General features: G+C 38.5%; 1 protein-coding gene across 2 annotated transcripts in view; it reads left to right on the top strand.

Annotated features, from left to right (window-relative positions):
- LOC102304993 (ephrin type-A receptor 5) overlaps window positions 1-20417 on the top strand; it is a 62735-nt gene that overhangs the window by 30795 nt on the left and 11523 nt on the right. For both annotated transcript variants that reach the window (XM_014336665.2, XM_005931882.2), the window contains exons 6-15: window positions 7509-7633; window positions 8704-8793; window positions 8971-9040; window positions 9195-9297; window positions 12869-12936; window positions 13536-13661; window positions 14285-14470; window positions 15814-15875; window positions 19316-19383; window positions 19478-19619. In XM_014336665.2, the coding sequence (XP_014192151.1) occupies window positions 7509-7633; window positions 8704-8793; window positions 8971-9040; window positions 9195-9297; window positions 12869-12936; window positions 13536-13661; window positions 14285-14470; window positions 15814-15875; window positions 19316-19383; window positions 19478-19619 (1040 nt within the window). The remainder of the gene's footprint in view (window positions 1-7508; window positions 7634-8703; window positions 8794-8970; window positions 9041-9194; window positions 9298-12868; window positions 12937-13535; window positions 13662-14284; window positions 14471-15813; window positions 15876-19315; window positions 19384-19477; window positions 19620-20417) is intronic.

Here is a 20417-nt window from a genome sequence, read left to right on the forward strand (position 1 = left end):
GGGAACCTATTTTTTATGGGTTAAGAGTTATGTGCTTTTGTTAGTTTTAGTTTTATTTGCTTGTAATGAAATGGGTAGCGCAAAGCATAATGCAATGAGAAAAATGCAAAATTACTACTCTCTTCCCCAAGGCTTCTGTCAGGAGAAAAGGCAAGAGGGGGAAAAAAAGCTATGTCGAAAGAATGTGTTTGTTCCATCCAAACAGATGGTTTACTGGCAGCCAAAGAATAGCAGTTATTATTAGTAGTATCAATGGGAGGAGCTGTACAAGTAATCAGGAAGGTACAGTTTGTGTTTAGGAGGACAGGAAAAAGAGCGAGGCAGATGGCTGTCTAACAGTCAAGACTACTGGCAGTCCTCTAAATGTGTTGTCACTGTGGCTGTCAGCACACTGAGTGGATTACACCAGACTACACAACTCAAATGCAGTTTATTTCAGTTGTAGCTGGATTAAAGTTAGGCAGTCACTGGACCAAGTGGAGATTAGGGATTACGTTAGATTACACATGGCTGACAGAGTCACAGACCAATAAAATCTGCTGTACTTTGGCTTGTATCTGGTACATGCTACTGTAAGTGAGGGTGTTTTTTTAACATTACCTTGAAAACAGAATCGTGTGAGCATACTGAGAGCAGCTTGGTGGTTAACAGTTCTAATTAGTACAAATATAAACAAGCATGAATGTACAACCTGGCCGTGCCATCTGAAATGCACTCTAAATGCCTTACTCTGTGTAAAAAAAATAGTAGAAAGTAGAAAATAGTAGATATAACACCTCTTTCCAGTGTTATTATTCAGCTAATTATTATCTAGATTCATTAGCCAACATAGCAACATCCTATTCTGAAAGGTGGCTCAAGCGTGAACTTGTGCTTTCCCAGCATGTGTAGGGTTTTCCATTTGAAGTAGTATTTAAAGGTGCTGGGAAAAATAAAAAAATGAGGAAACTAGTAGGCTAGTAAAGAGAGATGGCCCTAATGCTATAGATGTCACCAAGACTCACGTATACCATTAACTGTACAAAGGTTATAACCCAATCTTCATTTAATATTTTTCTAGGGAAAAAAAGAAAAACGGTGCAGCAAATTATTGAAGCATGTGTAAACATACATAGAAATACAATATATTAGGCAAAAGGCAAGGCAGTTTTTCTTTTTAATGCCCTGGCTGAAATTCAACCCCATTCACTTTTATATTTCCCCCCTGACCTCCTTACATCTTAGACAAAGACGTGAACCAAAGATTTCATACAATCAGACCTGTTGCCACTGCATTTCAGTCCAATTCTTGTGTAATTTGGCATACTGCAGCCTTTTCCCCCTGTTTTCTATCCTTAAGAATAAGACCATTTCTGATGAGTGTCCAAAGACCTTCAGAAAGCCTAGAGAACTACTACACTACAATAAACATTACAAGAAAGGAAGAACTCTGCTTGGAAGCAAAAATATAAAAAAAAAAATAAAGAGGGAACTTTTGTCTTTTGATTGACAAGTAACAGGTCTGTGTTAGTGAAAGAATTTTAGTTTTAGGTAAGAATCCACTTAGAAAGCCATCTTTGTTTATGTAATACAGTTTATGATGCTAAACACTGTGAAACTGTGCTTTAAATATTGCATTTTGGATTCATTTACAACGTTTTTCAATGTCATGATAATGACACAGCCACTTGTGTAATTGTGCTATGTCATTGTACTTGTGTAAAATAATAACAGCAGTGAATGTTGCCTGCAGCTGCTTTGGCTGATTTTATGTAGATTATATTGACTTAGGAGTGAAAACTTTCTAACATCTTCTAGATGTTGCATCTGCTTTTAAAACCAAAATTTTTGTGAATCATTTCAGAACGAATGAACTTGAGAGTACTAAAGTTAGAAGTAAGTCCACCCCTAGGAATAAGAGATCCTTTTAGCCCAAGGATGTTTTTTGAATACAGCTCCTAGCTCTTTGTAGCAGTGTGCACCAACCGCTGTTTGTGTAATGCGACTCACAAAACCAACAAAGTGAGCACTTCAACTACTGGAAGGCTGTGTATCAAGTGACTAACATTATTTGGAACAATCATTTTCACAATAATCCTGAGGCAGTAATTGTAATGACTGATTTAAAATGTTCTGATCCATCTGCTCTTTAGTGACAGATGTAATTACTAAGTGAAAACCTCAATCAGCAGTTTAACCACCTGCATTTTTGTTGTGCTCGTATGTGACTGGTCTAGAATGTGCTTCTGCTCTCTGACAGTAAAAACAAGGTACTGAGACAAAACTACTGCTAAGGCTTAGGCAGGGAGAGAGATAGAGTCAGAGGATCTGCTGTTTGATGTGTGAAAAGTGTCACACACGATAAGTTATCCGTGAAATAGGTGATTTCACAGTGTCCCTGCGAAACCCTGCTGAATAATAAAGTGTTGGTTGTTGGGAAGAGGAGATCAGGAGAGGTGAAAAACGGGAGAAATGTACGACAGAGAACGAGAGAACAACAGGGCAGAGGGGGCAAAATGTGGAGGGAAAATGATAGGATGCTTGTGATAAGGAAAGAAAAGGTTACAGCAAGAAGCTGTAACAGCAGGAAAGATAAGCAGAGGACGGAAGTAAAGAGACAATAGTGAGAGTCTGGACATTAACTGCTTGTATACATTCAAAAATACAAAGAGCACTGTTGGAGCATGGAAGCCCACATATTTTTCTCTGCTTTGATGTTCCTTGACACACTGGTATATACATTTGATAAGGTGGCTTGCTAGCACCTGCCTTTATGAGGTAGAAATTAATTTTGAAAAGAAAAGTAAGCCACCAAAATGCTCATACAAGTTTCCCTGCAACCCAGTGATTGTTTCCCATATGTTACATTTTAAGCTCTGTATTTGCTCAGACATTGATGAATGTTTGAGTGGAAACAATTAGCATATTGCTCTTTCTACACACTCAAAAAGGAAGCTTTGAAATCTAAATAGTTTCTTTTTTTTATTTAATAAGCACAAGTTTTACAGCTTTGTTTTATTAGGATAGCTCTGTCTGTTTTAAAATATCTTATTTCAGGTTATTTGTTCCTGCTGTAGGCACATTGAGTGCCACTTGCACAGTAAATGCTCCCAAATATGTTTTTTCTGCTATTGGCTATTAATCAAATGTACCATGATACATTAGCTTGCGTGTGGTAAAAATGTGCTGCCTGCCACTGCAGCTATTTATTTTACTTTGATGTGGAGCGTGCAATACTGTGCAAAAGTCTTGAACCACCTTTCATTTCTTTAGATGTTTCTAACAGGGAGACAGACTTCCCATTCAGTCCTTGTGCATGACTATTTTCATATGAATATCTTTTTTGTTTGTAAGCCACTTACACTGACCTATGAGTCATTCAATTATCAAAAGGCACCCAACTCAAGGTATGAGCCAGTGCATTTTCTCTACACATAACTTTAAATTGTATCTTTAATCACTTTGTTCCGAACACTTTGTTGCAAAAACACATCATTTGTTTCTATTTCTTTAGTTGAAACTATGATTAATGCCATAGATCACACTGTTTGACAGGTATAACATAGTATTTCTTCACCCAACATTGTGGCTCCCAACAATCCCAACACTATCTTAGCAAAGAGGTTATATTGTTGGTAGCATTGCATTCTTTCTGTCTGTATACATGATAGCTCAAAAAGTACTAAATGAATTTAGATAAAAGATTTGTAGGGTTGTAGAGTGTGTTTATTTTAACAATCCATTCAAATTGGCTAACATCCACCAAGGTCGTGAAGGTTAACTCAAGGATTTAGTGGTTGAAAAGGAACAAAAAGCCTTCTAACATATAACTTAGGAAACTGAATCTTATAAGTGTGGTGTGTATTGTCAAAATATAGAAAGGCACCAATAGCTCAGTTGTTTGTGCATTAATTTTCATTTACTTCCTCTAATTTAAAAAAAAAACAAAAAACATTTATATCCTAATTAATCCAGCAACAGTAAATAAATGTTATAAAATAAAGGAAGAGTGATGGGAATGGTACAGATCCAAATTCTGTAAATACACCAAATTGGAGCAGTTTATGGTCACAGCATTAAATCTCCAAGCCACAATTAAAATATTCCAGCTATTATATTTTTTTGTCAATATTGATGTGCTGATAGGGAAGTGGATTGTGGCAAGATGCTGGATTGGTGCAAAGCCACTAATCGAATGTATTGCATCAAAAGAAAAGGCAGATTAAAGTTTTAAAGTTCCTCGCAAAATAGATGATAGCAGTTTTTGTACTTTGCAACCCTAGTGAAGACATCTCTGTCCCCTATCTCCAATTCATTCTGTCTCAATCTATCTATCAGTCATTCCGAGAGGGTAGTTATAAGATAAAAACGAGATCGTTGAAAGCCGGTATTGATTTTGGTGATGTGCAGACAGATAGTGGTCTGGGAGATTTATGTTTAGCACTGTGATAATGTTGCTTTTATTTGTTACATTGGATAGCTGTATTCCTCCAGTGAATGGGTTTTACCTTTTCTAAACTCACTCTTTGTAGAAAAAAAAAAGTATCAGACGGATAGCAAATAGAGCATTACCAGCCACCAGGCATAAACACCAGGAGTTCATCTTCATTTGCGTTTTCATTGGCATACTGTACGTGCTCATTAGCAGTTATAACACGCAGTGGAAGTGTTTAAAGCTAGAAGTGTCATTACACTGTTTACCCCGTTGTTAAAATAAAAGTGTTGCTGGGTCCCGTCTACACTCTTTCAACATGTCTCCTCCTCGTCTTTCATTTTTCACTTTTTTTTGCCTCTTGCATTCCCTCCTCCCCGTCTCTCTCTTCTATTACCTCTCCTTCTGTCTCGATTGAAAATCTGGGTTTTAAAGCACTTGTTTGAGTGTGACTGCTCAGTGCTATTTTGGTATATACAGATATTGTATATATCTGTATTTGGTGATAAGGAAGAGACAGAACCAAGTGAGCCAAAAAGTGTTTAATTGCTGTGTGTGGCTATAGTTTGGATTATAGTCTAGAAAAAGTCAACAGTTTTAGTTTGTCTAAATTGACAGAAAAATATTTTTTTAAGAATTACGAGTTTGCTATCTTGTCGTGGTGGAGGCATTTGTGTGTCCCAGTAATCTCAGGGGCTATGTTGACAAGGGGCTTTCATCCCCTGGTAGGCTCTCCCATGGGAAATTAGTCCTGGGTGAGGGACCAGAAAAAGAGTCATTCAAAAATCCCTATGATTGAAAGATCTAGGAAACAGTTCACTCTGGCTGGGATAGGGTTACCGAGACCTGCCCTGGAGCCCTGGAGCCAGGTCCATTAAGGGTGCCCAACGGTGAGTGCCTGGTGCCCGGGCCTTAGTCCATGGGGCGCGGCAAGGCACAACCCGAAAAAGAGACATGGGTCCACCCTCTTGTAGGCTCACCACCCGGATGAGCCACTTATGTGCCAAAGGACAATACAGAGTACCTGGCCTTCTTGGAGTCCCTCGGTGGGGTACTTGAGGGTGCTCCCCCTGTGGACTCTGTCGCCTTATTGGGAGACTTCAAAGCTCATGTGGGCAATGACAGTGAGACCTGGAGTGGCGTGATTGGGAGGAACGGGTTTCTGACAAGGATGTCTCCTAGATGCCTCCTGGGTATGGTGTTCCGGGCATGTCCCGCTGGGAGTAGGCCCCGGGGCAGACCCAGGAAATGCTGGAGAGATTATATCTCTCAGCTGGCCTGGGAACGTCTTGGTGTTCCCCCAGACAAGCTGGAGGAGGTGGCTAAAGAGAGGGAGGTCTGGGCTTCTCTGCTGAGGCTGCTTCCACCACGACCCTGCCACAGATAAGTGGAAGAAAATGGAAGGATGGATGGATTATGATTTAGGTAATTTTTTGACTAAATAAAGATTTTAAAGGCATTAAAGGAACGTAACCTCTATAATTAGTGTCCTTATTGTTTCTTTGTGAAAAATAATGTTTAACAACATTTTTGATGACAATTTTGAGACAAAATCCCTACTTCAAATCTAAGAATGATTTATATACCCCTAAAAATCACTAGCTTTGGTAAAAGGCTGTACCCTCTTTACAAATCCTTTTCAAAACATTTGATTAAATATAGAATGGAAAACTGCATCCATTTTTGGAGGGTGTAAACTTAGATTTTGGTGTATTGTTACCCATAAAGCTGCTGGGAAAATAAACCCTCTCTCTCATCATTGAATCCAGGCTTTATACCATTTAAGCATTGAGTGTGTGTATGTGTGTGAGTTTCGGTCTCTGGTTTCAGGCTTTTAAGATATTCCAGATAACACTTCTGTGCAACCATCCACTCAAGATACAGTTACTGTGTTTGTAGCGATGATTTATTCTCTGTGGACTTCTGCTGAGGCCATTGAAACCTAAACGGTGTTTAGCATTTGCAGTAGCCACACATTCACATGCACATCCACGCGCATCAACATTCACACACACACAGGCTATAGGGATGTTGCCTGAGGGAGCATTTTGCCTAGTTAAAAGCTCTTTATGTGTCAGAGACTCTCCAATTGTCCCTCTGAGAGATGAACCAATAGATCAGGTTACACCAGGATGGCTTTGCAATTGATGTAAACTTGCAGAACAAAGCTCACTTCAAAACTGAAAGGATAAATGACAGAAAAAAGACATAAATGAAAATATAAGCTTTAAAGAAATACAAAGAAAAGAACGAAATACACAAATATATTGGATTGTGCATAAAAGTGACACATTTATGTCGTTATTTTGTTGTTTGTGTTGATTCTACATTAGAAGAGTTTTACAGTGTATTTCGTAACCTTTAATGTGTGCCAAATTTGGTACACTAGACACTCAAATGTGAAGACTTAAACAGTTGAATTCATATGCTTCTCTGGCAGCACATGCTCAGCCAGCAGCAAGACATAAAGGGATGGTTTAATTAGACACAGGTGCACCTTGTTGCCAAATTGCAAACATGCTTCTGAGGCAGAGCTGCTTGGTAACCAAAAATAACATTTTTTGAGCTGGAGCTTGACAGACAAAAGCAAACAACCTCAGAGAGGAGCCTAAATTCCAAACATGACACTCATAAGAAAAAACATGGCAAATTATGTCTTTGAAAGAAATCACCAAACAGCAAAGATAGATATCCGTTACTGTGTAAGTTGTTACATGAAAAACCTCTTCCTATTGTCGCCATATTTAAAATCCTCTTTAGATTTTTTAATCTACAGTTAAATTTTTCATGATTTACAGCAATCACAGCATGCATGACAATTAGTTATGTGCATGTAAACATCAAAGGATGAGGTGTCCTCAAAAGAATGATGTCTTGTGAATGCTGATGGGATCCAGCAGATTTTACAACATTGGCACACTTTGCCACGTGCCTTTGTGCCACTGTTTATTAGAGTTTTATGCCTGTGTTATTTAGTTTTAATAATGTGAAATGCAGTGAGAAGTGCAATGGGTTGCATCATATTTAACTGCTGGATTGTGCTATTTATGTTGATACTTCAAACCGTACTATTTTCTTTGAATCTTTGTTTCTGCAGCACCGTCCCCTGTGAGTGTGGTGAGGAAAGGTCATACAGGGAAGAGCAGCATTGCCCTTTCTTGGGCAGAGCCTGATCGTCCCAACGGCATCATCCTAGAGTATGAGATCAAGTATTTTGAAAAGGTAAAAATCTTTTCACAAAGCTGTGTACCTTTGTCTACTGCCCTTGGGCCAGCTGTGTTTTCCTAGTACCTCCCTGAACCTCTCGTACAGTAGAGCTTTCAGTTTTAAAAGCACTGGTTTTCCAGTTTAGTGTTTTAATGTATACAGTTTTGAACAATATGTACTATGAAATTAAATGTACTATACAACAGAAAACTCATTTGTAGGGTTATTCTTGTTCAAGCTTTTGCTTTTAGTTGTACAATAGATATCATATTGACTTTAGTCCACAGACACACACACATCATATAAACATTTCTGTTGATAAATGTCATTTTCAAAGTACATAGCTAGTGACACTGGTTGTATCTGGCCTTTTTAAGAGTATATATAATATATACTATATATATATATAATTATAATATTATATAATAATATATATATATATATTATATATATATATATATATATAAGAAACTGACCATGCTTGAACAACCTCTAGCAGCACTTCCCCTTTGCCCTGTATAACACACCTAATTTGTTACAGCTACAGATGTGTGTATCTTACTGAAATTGTGTTTTAAGCCAGGTCCAGTGAGAAAACTTTGACTTCAAAAGTCTTTGTAACAGCATAATAGCCTTTCCCCCCCCCTTTTTTGTTAAGTTGGACTTAAGTAGGGACAGCAATTTGATGCTTCTGTGCAGATCATTGTTCCTGTGCCCTTCCTCTTTTCTGCCTGTAATCCTCTGATGTCTTCTTTTCTAAGGTCACAATAAAGGTACATTGGAGAGCAGGGTAGGGTTTGTGGTCAGTGGTGAGCTAATGGCATCTGGCTAATGGAGGCAGCATTTAGCTGAGTTAAAACCTGATGTGGTTACAGTTGGAAAAGTGATCCCTACACACAGGCATTTAGACACACTCATGCTCGCATATACCACAGGTAGCTGCGGAGAGAAAGCAGCAATAAGCTATATGCATACATTTTGGCAATACAATTATTGGGGCAACACATTTTTGACAATCAAAAGTACAAAAATGTTAGTAGAACACATGAATAAATTAAGCTAACATTCTCTTTCTTCAACTAAAGGAACAGGACTCCAGTTACACAATAATAAAATCCAAGGATACTGAAATGGTGGTGGAAGGCCTGAAGCCCTCTTCAGCTTACATCTTCCAGGTCAGAAATGGGTTTCACAAATTAAGAGACTGATAATGGAACTGGATGACAAAAGGGAAGGAAAAAATATTTAAATATGTAGCAATGACAAAATAGTTTGTCAGTATTGCCTAAGATCAAGCAAATCCAAATGAATTAAATTGAAGTATGGTGCATGAATGATATGATGCATTACAGGTACGAGCCAGGACCTCAGCAGGCTATGGTGCATTTAGCCGGCGCTTTGAATTCCAGACCAGCCCTTACTGTGAGTACACCAAAGAGAAGGAGAGAATGACAATACAATGAAGTTTAACTTGTACACAACTCCCACCTGTGTTCTGGGGCTGTATCAACAACAGATGCCAGGTGTGGTTTTGTGTTTGTGTACTGTGTGTAATCCCATGTCTTTTCTTTGGCAGTAACTGCTACTAGTGAGCGTGCTCAAGCTTCGATAGTAGCGGTGGCCATCACACTGGCTCTGGTCCTGCTGGCAGTGGTTGCTGGATTCCTGCTCAGTGGGCGGTAAGGCATAACCTATATACCTGCAAAAGAAAATATGATATGAAAGTATATCCATGTGCATGTGCGTGTATATCACCAATATACACGCACATGCACATGGCAATAAAAACAAATACAAAATATTAGCATGAGAGTGCTACTGTGTTACTTTTAATAATGTTCCTGTTACTGGAAATATTGAATTAAAGTTACGGTCTGTAAAATCTAACCAGTAGATGTCAGTAGATTGCAGTCAACGGAGTTCTGTTTTCTTCCCAATTTACCTGCATAATCCTAACTACGGTGGTCACTGTAGGACAAACAGCTCTGGACTTGAGGTGGCTGTAAAATTTAGTGATAGGAGTCCGACAGCAGTTGATGAGTCAGCGAAGCTCGCTGTTGTCTGATGACAGGGATATTGTGTTGAGTTGTTGAGGATATCCTGAACTTTTCTGGTGGCAAGTGCTGTTGTTTTTGACGGTGTTGGCTCCTGTCAGTGGCATTAGTAAAACTTTTTTGGAGTGGCTCAAACATTTTTGAATAAAATGTGAGAAGGCAATCAAACTGTTTATCAGCATGAAAGTGTGATATTTTTGACACTCGAGCCTAAAATTATCTGGCATGGTGTTAACTTATTACCAGCTGTTGTTGATTAGACGGGAAAGTCACATGTCAGTAATTAATTGTGATATCAGGAATAAATAAGTATGTTTACGTACATTATGCATGTTTTCATGTGTTTGAGCCCTGAGTTGGGTTCAGAAGATGAGGCTTGGACATTTTCTAGGACATTTTCTCCAGATGCCAGTTGGATTGTATGTTTCATTCATATTTTTGCTTCTTTCATGAAGAAGCATAGGTATGATCTTTCATTTCATTTTAATTTTAAGGGACAGCTTAGATTGAGCAGTTTGGAGACAAAGTTAGAGAAGCAAGGCTGAGATCGCCTGAACGTGAGGAGGAAGGATAGTGGATATTAGGTGAAGGATGCTGAATATGGAGCTCCCAAACAGGGGGAAAAGGAAGACCACAGAGAGATTTGATGGATCTAGTGAAGAAGGACATGCAAAGGGTTGGAATGGTACAGGAAGCTTATGGGATTGGGTCAAATGTAGGCAGATGTTCCACTGCGCTAACCCCTAGATGGAGAAGTTTAATGCTGAGGTTAAGTTTGTTGTTACTGGACTATGAAAGTGCAGTTTAAGAATTTGAAGTGCTCAATGGAAGAAGAAAAAAAGAGGTCCAAGAGGTCAAAGACAATTTTTTCTTATTTTCTCCTTATTTAAAAAAAACTAAAAATAAAGCAGATAATAGTGCATATTCTTCTCTGTTTATTTTATGTACAATATTGTATGTTAGTTCAATAATGGTCCATCATCACTTTATCCATTTCTGACCTTATGCTGAGTAAATCTCGTTTCTGTCCCAGATATTTCTCTGTGGTTGAGCAGCATTATGGGATTAGACACATAGCTTGAAGTAAGACTTTTGTGATAGGTCAGGATTAAGGGTTGCTTTTTAGGTTATAACTACAGGGTGGATTCATATCAGTCAAGTGGATTTTCCTCACATCTGGTAGCACAACCTTGCTCATAAGCATTTACCATTTTTCAGTCTACAAGTCTGTCGCATTCGCATGCCCCCATGTGCATATGACCTTCACTTTATCAGTAAAGTCAGGAAATTTTTTTAATTATGAAAGAATGTTCCCCACGTGCAGACACAAAACTGCAGACGGAGTGATAATAGACAGTAGAGAAAATAGTCAAAGCCAGAGTAAAAAAATCATTAGAACTCGTGTATTCCTCTGTTTCTTCAGGGTAGTTAAGTCAAAGCTCACATTTCAGTTTCTCTACTATATTTTGAGGTTTTCTAAGAATGAAAATACATGTTCGTTTTTCTCCCAGATGCATATTGTTGCTTCATTTACGAAATTTTCTTCTCTCCTTCAGTATTAGGTCATCATTTAAACAGTTTAGGTTTGGTAAATGCACAATTTAAAAAAACTGTATTTAATGTTGAACATAAAATTATGATGTTGGAAAGAATTCAGAAACAAATCAGAACGATACAGAGTTGATTTCTGGTTTAGCCGAACAGTGATGAGGATTGCGGATCATTCCTGGGTTTTGTGTGTGGGGGAGGAGAGATGGAAGAATGCCAAATTTTCCAACGATGGATTTAGGGCACAAGCACCACAACCCCCTCCCACCAATGCATCTCCCACACACCCACTCATACATGACTCTCCAGACTACACACGCGTGCACAGAACACATGTGTGGAGCCTAGCACATACGCACTGGTGTATGCATGGGTTAACACACATGTACGCACACACGCAAACACATGCATGAAGTTGGAGGGCATGCTCAAACCCCTTGACTCAACAAATCCAGCAAACTAAACACCCTCCAGGCAGACACACAAAACACGCACACGCACAAATACAGACACACAGAGTCAACCCTCTCCAGCTGCCCATACAAACCCCTCTAGCCAAGCCTGGTTACCCTACAGAGAGGTCCGATGGGAAAGACTTGGACATGGCCCCGCTGTGTGTGTGTGCGTGTCTTCATCTGTCTTCAAGAACTAAAAGATAGGAAAAATTCTACCATCAAAAATACTTGTTTGACAAATGACTAAAATAAAACAGTAAATTTACATTGCAGATATTTTAATTAGTTACTCTGTATCTGTTTGTTGCGTGGTGTGTTTTTGTGTTTGCATATAGGATCAAGTTTAAATTCATTACACATGTTTAATCTGGGTTATCTGTGATTATCTCTGATGCCAGTTGTAAAAATATTGACTTATAGAAGCGTTTTAAGCACAAACACACAAACATACAAATGAATGTCGGTTTAATCCACCAGGCTTACGCAGACAAAATGGAAAAGAATATGATATAGACATAAACATAAGCCTTGCGGCTTCAAAAGTTCTGTTTTCAGTCTGGCCTTTCTTAAAAAGTGACAGATCTCTTTTTCCTGTTGCAAAAGTCAGAGTTGATATGTCGAGAAGGGCTTTCTTGGTTATTGATATTTTGTGGAAACTGCATTCCTTTGCTGACATCTTTTCTTTTCAGCAATATTTTTGAACACCTTAAAAGATGGGTTAGCAGATTCAGTGAGAAAATATAAAGCTTATTTTGCACTTAGATTCTTGGGGGAGGTGGCAGGGTTTGCTTTTCTTTGCTTGGGCTATTTTGTGAGATCACTATTCAAAAAGTATATTTTCCTGTGTTTTTGTACTAGTTTGTACTAGGAAATAGTTGCCAAATGATATCACTTTAAGAGGAAACCACAGGGATCATTTCTTTTTTACTGCCTTCATCTCAAACTGCATTAATGCCGGAATTCATTCAGTCTACCTTGGAGACGGTGATAAATGTTAAAATACTTGCGCTATTTCAAAATAAAAGTCCCATTCTGAGAAATATCATCAGATTTAGTTATTCCCCCTCAGTGTATGTGTCATTGAGACAAGTATCATTTGACAACATTGCTTAGTCGCTGACTTTACATGTGTGTATTTAACAGCACTTTGACATGACATTGACACTAATGTTTTTGGATCACTTCTTCCTTAGGCGCTGTGGCTATAGCAAAGCAAAGCAAGATCCCGAAGAGGAAAAGATGCACTTCCACAATGGCCACAGTAGGTTAAAGCCCAGACTCGTTCTGTATGTGTCTATGTATGTGGGCTTAAGTTCATCCAAAGTTTACAGTACATGTACAGTACAGGGTTCACACAGCGGTCAAGTCTGGTCATGCTATCTCCTTTGGCATGTGCGTACTATAAGTACAGTTGACAGTGTTTTCCTAGAGTAGCTATTCACTGAATGGCACTGCCACAAACCAGGCTCATAGCTACCAGCAAACACACAGTTGGCAGACAACACATAGAGCTATGATGACTTATAGATTGTGACAGCTTAATATATTTGTCCACATTTTTGGCATGACACCCTCTATCCATCTTTTGGTATGGAATCAAAGCCAACTGTGATTGGTATATCAACTCCAGAGTAGTCAGGAAAATAATACCATGTGGGATAGTGTTATATTGATTTGGACTGTGAAATAAAATGTTTAAAATTAGCGTTTATTATCTGCATGCCAAATTTGCAGGATGGATGAAAAGATGGTTGTCTTCTGGGAATAATTAATGGCACTAATTAATACATGTATCTTTTTTTTAGGCGTATGAATCTATTGTACTCAAATAATAATGTTGCTCTGTGTGTGCTTCTGCAGTAAAATTTCCAGGGGTGCGTACTTATATCGATCCCCTCACCTATGAAGATCCCAACCAGGCAGTGCATGAATTTGCCCAGGAGATTGACGTTTCATACATCTCCATTGAAAGGATCATTGGTGCTGGTGGGTAAAAAATAATGTCTGCATCTGTGTGTGTACACCTTGGAGATCCACTGTTTCATATTTGGAGCATCAGTTTAAGCCTGTCTGTGTTATCCTTAATTCAGAACCACAAAGGTAAACCTGTTTAATCGGTGCCCTGAAACAGCTTAACGTCACAAAATGCCTTATTAAAACACATAGACTAATAGCATAATGACTCGAGCCTAATTCTGCCTTCTGTAGTATTGAAACATTTTCTCATTAACACTACTGCAGTGTATCGTATTTTCTACAACCTTCATAAACCTGTCACATTCATAATTGCATAAGCTTACATAAGCATAAGTTAAGAGTGTGCTTAAAAGCAACATTGTGCACAGACATAAATAATGTTTCCACTGACAAAAATTTTGACTGACCACATTTATTAGCTTCAAGCGCTTTAGCCAATTTCAAGATTGGCCCCTTAAAGTAAAGAATATAAGCTGTACAAACACAGTGTGTCAGGCACAAAATTTCAGCTTTACTTAAAGAAAATCTATCTGTATCTTCAAGGTTGATTTGCCATTTCATAATAGTTTTTACAGGTCAGGTTTAACTGAAATGTTGATGCCACTCTTAATGTCTACCTTTTTTTTCCTCAGGGGAATTTGGTGAAGTGTGCAGTGGACCGCTGAGGCTGCCCGGGAAACGAGAGATCCAGGTTGCCATTAAGACCTTGAAAGCAGGCTACACAGAGCAGCAAAGACGTGACTTTCTTTGGGAGGCGTCAATCATGGGCCAGTTTAACCACCCAAACATCATCCGTCTGGAGGGTGTGGTTACTAAGAGTGAGTTATCAGCATGTGTATCACTATTTAAGTTTAATACACTGTGTTTTGTGTGAAACTGCATCCTGTAGGATCTAGCACATATTGGATGTCACAATGTAAGTAAAACTCACAGCAGTTGTTTGGTGTAGATATATAGGAATCTTAAGCCTTGCTATGTCATTTTAAACTTGCATGCTGTACTTAATCAGTCCTGTAGTTTAACAGGTTTTCCTTTTCAACTTTTTTTCTGACTTACACTTAGTTAATGTCATAGTCTGCTTGTCAAGTTCAACAGTATCTAATATATTAACTTTTGAAAGGAACTGGAAAGCTGACAATTTAATTTCAACCCTATAATCTTTTTTACCTTCATGAAGATTAACATATTTCTTTCTTCTTCTTTTTTCTTTTTTGCATAACTGAGTGTTGATCTAGCTGCTAAGTTTATGGTGGCCCCGAGAAGCCAAACAGGCAGCAACTTAAGAAAACATCAGCAATAAGAAAAATGGTGCAAAAGCACACAAAACACAACGGAGATAGGGGAAAAAAACATAAAAGGAAAAACGAAAATGGAAATAGGAGAAAACAGATTTCCAAAAGCACAAGGGAAGTGTTTCTGGGGAGACAGAGTGTGTGTTTTAATCTCATGATTCATATAATACTAATGATGGATTTTTAGGCTAATAGTTAGGCTAACACACTTACCTCTCATCTTTTCTTTCCTCACAAAACCGATAGATCCTCCACTTCTTTTAAGTGTCTCCCAGCACAATTCTTAGCATATTTTGGTTCCTGCACCTGGTCCGTCAGGTTATTGTCTCCCCAGAAACACTTCCCTTGCGCTTTTGGAAATCAGTTTTTTCCTATTTCTGTTTTTGTTTTTTTCTATTTGTGTTTTCTTTTTTCCAGTTTCCGTTTTCGTTTTTTCTATTTCCATTGTGTTTTGTGTGCTTTTGCAGTGTTTTTCTTATTGCTGGTGTTTTCTGCAGTCCGTTTGGCCTCTCAGGGCCACCGTATAAGTTGCTGTTAAAGGTTGTTCTCATGCGTACAAATGTTTACATCTCAGTTTAAATTTTGGAAAATTGCATGCACAAAGTCAGATAAAGAATTGATTATTTTAACTGAGAAGTAAGCCATATTTCAAGCAAAAATTGGCACACATGATATGTCCTTATTCTATTTTTTTGTTTTGTTTGTATATAATATAAATTTTGGAATTAGATCATTAGAGGATATTTTACTTTGTGTCGCTATCTAGATAAATGGTAAAAACAAAATCTTATGTCAAAACTATGATTTCAAAATATTTGCTTATTAACGTGAAGTATTTTATTGTTGATTTTGTTTTTTCTTCTTCTCAGGCAAGCCGGTGATGATCATCACAGAATACATGGAGAATGGCTCATTGGACACTTTTCTCAAGGTAAAATATACAGGAGAAGGGTCTGAGGGAAGAAATACTTAAAAAACGACCCTGGATAAAATACAAACCCACTCTGATTCTCCAAAAATCTCCAAAAAGTTTTTTAAGCAGAATTCGTAGCTTCATTAACAAGAAATTATATCATCTCAGTTTTAGTGTTGTCTGTAACATCTCAATGGACTGAAGGATGCTGGAAACAGACAGTGGTGCACACATTGAGACAATGTGTGCACCACACATTGTCTGCCATCTTTCTGTTCATAACAGAAAGATGGCAGTTAAAGCAGGTTTTATAACAGCTTTTAAGCAGAAAACAGATACAGATGTGTTCAGGCGATGAAAGTAATATTTCCTACTAATAGTAATGTATTTTGTATAGCACTTTTCAAAACATAGAGTTAAAAAGCGCTTCACAGTTCAAATAAAAGCCACAAATTGAAGATAAGTATACATGTTCAAACATGCAGACACAGGCATACGGTCAGGATTTCATTTCAACATACATGCAAAAAGTCGCAAATTATGGCAAAAAATTAATGGGTAAAATTAAAGGAACGCTAACCTATACACAGTTTTCAGTAGTCATTTTAAACAAATAAGAGTCGCCTGACCTGACTGACTGAGGAAGTCTGTTTCACAGTTTGGGTGCAACAACCTCAAAAGCACGGTCAGCTGGTTTTAAAATCAGAATGAGAGACAGTTAGGAGACCCTGGTTAGACAACTGGAGAGGCCAGCTGCATTGATAAGGTCAAGGAAGGAAGATAACATGATGAGAAACACAAAATAGTAGTGAATAATCAGAGAATCTGAGTTCATCTGCATGGGGCAGATTTAAGGCACATTTAAATATTGAAATGCTTTCTCACCTTTACTATGACACAGATCACCTCACCAGAATATATAAAGTCACTAAGCCTTCAGAGTTGGAATAATGCCTTTCCTGCGTAAATGAAAGTACTGCCTTCATCGCGAGTAGAATGTGGAATTTAATGAAGAGGCAGGCTGAAATAAATATTCCCTCTTCAGACCACTTAACAGTCTGTTCACTGCCTACAGTGGCACAACGCTCAGGTAGCAGACAAGTCTAATTCCTGCATGAGAAAAACTATAAATTTCTTCAAGAGTCTTGCTAATGAAGAGATGAAATACATAAGATTCAATCAGGATTCAGCACTGAAGAGAGTTAAAGTGTTTTTTTTAAAAACAAAAAAACAACAACAACGGAGGAAAGGGGAGAGTAAAATGCTTCTGGTTTGAGGTGTCGGTTTACTTGCTTGAAAGGCATTGCAGACAGGAACAATCAGAAATCTCATCTGAAGGGAATGATCTCATTTTGGCTGCATGGAAAAGGGGGATGCTGTGAGACAAAAAATACAGATAAGTGTGTGTTACAGAGCTGTGGTGAGTGAAAACTGCTGATATGACTGTCCTGTGTGTCATGGGGAATAAACCTGAATGGCAAAGTGGAAGCAGGGAAGATGGGCCACCAGCAGACGGTGCAGCACAGAAAACCCTTAGAAGTAATTACATGGATGGCTGGTGTACTGAGGCCAGTATAAATGACACAGCTATTTGAAAACCAGAGGCTGGACTGGGTCCTGGATTAGCTGTCACAGCTATGGACAATGTACTGTGAGGCTGCTAACTCACATCTTTGGCTTAACATCTCATTTCACATGTAAGTGGGATGTTCTGCTGCGAGTGGATAGAAAAAACTATTTGTTGAAACTGTGAGCTGCATGTCTGCTGTCAAAATGTGAAGAGTGGATGAGGGGAATGTTGATAGTTTACATTTGGATTGGAAGGAGCAAAAGCTTAAACTAACAATGAGAGCCTACCAATGAGAGGGGAAAAAGCTAAGAGGAAATCTAGTGAAAGAGTCTTCCATACCAGGGAAAAAGCCGTCACTGTGTATGCAGTTTTCAATATTAGCTTAATTACTAAGTGGTAATACCTTACCACTTAGTAATTAAGCTAATATTGTCATCCAATGCTGTTGCTTGAATTAATTATTTCTTTGGCAAAAAGCATGCTTCATTTTTCTCACATTTTGAACAACCGATTTAGCATCGTTCTTCTATACAGATTGGAAGAGTACCAGAAAGGTTAAGTTGGGTATTGCAGGGAGGAAGGGGAAAGATGAATTACTTGGGGAGACACGCGTCTGTACAGGAGACAGTCATTTCATAAAACATGATGTGATTCAAGGCAGCAGGGTGACACTGAACTCTGGGCAGGATTCATGGAAATATTAATGCTTTAGGTCATTTCATAGAGCAGGAGGTCTGACTTGAAGTGCATAGTTGATTGGATGACCATCACTGACACTTATAGAGGGGAAATGGTGAGCTCCAGAGCTAAATACTAGAAATATAAATGTAAATTAAGTGTATTTTCAGAGTAAAGTGCTTATGGATATTCTCTATAATTATCACATAAAACTAGAGCATTAGGGTTAGATAAGCTGACTTGCCTTGCTGACACAATAGGCTAATCAGATCTGTATTGATCAGTGATTATGTGGCTACAACCAAACCAATACTGGAGAATATATTTCAGCTTTTAATCTTTCTTCCTGCTTCACGATCCACAACCTGTGCTGTTGGTTGGTAGGTGTTAGAGAAAAACAGAAAAAGTAATTCCAACATTTGCTGCAGTGGCACCATAACAGCCATTGGCAAAATCCAGGGGGAGAAGTTGAAAAGGAGCCTTTTCCCATCTTTCTTTATATTATCTTGTAATTGGCCCAGGTCTGCAGGTTTACACGGTTTAAAATCAACAGAACATATACAGCATTGACCAGTAGTTAAGTGCTAAAGTTCGATACAACATGGGTAAATAATTTGTGCAGATGCTGCCTGGGTAGCATTTGCTAAATGTCATCCCCCCTTGTGCTTACTTCTGCCATTCTTCCCACTGTCCCTATCAAAATAAAGTCAGAAATGTTCACATGTTTTATTATTATTATTATGTGGTGCATATATAGAGTTGTCCCTCTTGGGGGGATACTCCCACTGGGTTTAAATCTGGGACTCTCCACCATTTGACCCTAGAACTGAAGAAGCTTCTCGGATGAGAGGTGAAACGTCTTCAAGCAACTTAAAGAAGTCCAGACGCTTTTCTTTCCAAGCTCCTTAGACTGCGATGACCTGGATGACTGAGAACCTTCACAGACATATATAGAGTTACACTATCCTGTCCTGTCTGGCAGCTTTTATAAGGCCAGCTCTATAAACTCTCTATAGGCCCCATTTTTTAAGGTTTATCTGTTTATGTCTTCATTTCTATTCGTGTTATTTTTTGTTAATACATATGTGGTACATCGTATGTGATACATTATAGACTCGATTTATTTACACTATATTCAATTGTTTAGATAAAGATACCAAAGCAAAATATTAAGATTGTCTTTCCACCTTTGTCCCTTCTTTCTACATAGAAAAATGATGGCCAGTTTACTGTAATCCAGCTGGTTGGTATGCTGCGTGGGATTGCATCTGGCATGAGGTATAAAGAAAACCAACAAACACACTGTGTTTTCGAACTCATTAAGTGCAGTGTTTGTGTTTAACCCTTCTTCCCTTTGTGTTGACAAATGTAGATACCTGTCTGACATGGGCTATGTCCACCGTGATCTAGCGGCTCGTAACATCCTGGTCAACAGTAACCTTGTGTGTAAAGTGTCTGATTTTGGTCTATCCCGAGTCCTGGAAGATGATCCGGAGGCTGCATATACCACGCGGGTAAAGCTGCACAAATTTCTGAAGCCAGTGGTTATTACATATCTTAAAGTTGTTTGTCAGGCTAACTGCCCAAAGTCTGTTCAATTTAAATTACATAAGACTGTAATATATATCAGAGCAAAGATATTTAAAAGGTGCATGCAAGCGAGTAGCATTCACTTAACTTTCTTTTGATCAACTAATAAATTAATCACCTGACTGCCTCGGTGTGGGTGTTAGGGAAGAGGGCAGCACACTGTTGTTTTTAAAGTTATTTACATTTAATATGGGTTGTGTCAGAGCATGACTCTGCCTTATCAAACTTTGGATTAAGTGAAAAACTGACACACAGAATAGTCTTCCCACTAAATACACACCTAGACACTTTAACTAACACACACTGACACACACACACACACAGACAACAGCAGCAGGCCTTAAATTGAGCTGTATATCCCAGGCTGAGTGGCGTTCTGTCAGCCAGAGATGGCCTGCTTCCTGCTGGAGGAGGTCCAATTAGTACTCAGCTCAGTCTCTGCAACACTCAATTAGCACTGAGTCTTGCTGCCTTAGTGCCAAATATCCTGTCACTCACCTCTCACTGCCAGGCTACATCTCTTCTTGCTCTCTCTCTCTATCACTGTCTGGGTCTCCTTCCCTGACAGAGCAGTGAGAATAACATAATTCACACCCTTCAAATAATCAGAGCTTGAGATATCCTGCTGCTGTGTTCATCAATACTGCATCAAGCTAATTTCACTACTCATCAGCTGAAAACACACTTTCCTGTGGAACTCGGCAGTCTTTCTGTGAACTTTT

Source organism: Haplochromis burtoni, unplaced genomic scaffold, assembly GCF_018398535.1.
Source record: "Haplochromis burtoni strain Fernald_Lab_line unplaced genomic scaffold, NCSU_Asbu1 Contig_151, whole genome shotgun sequence".
NCBI classification, from domain to species: Eukaryota; Metazoa; Chordata; class Actinopteri; order Cichliformes; family Cichlidae; genus Haplochromis; species Haplochromis burtoni.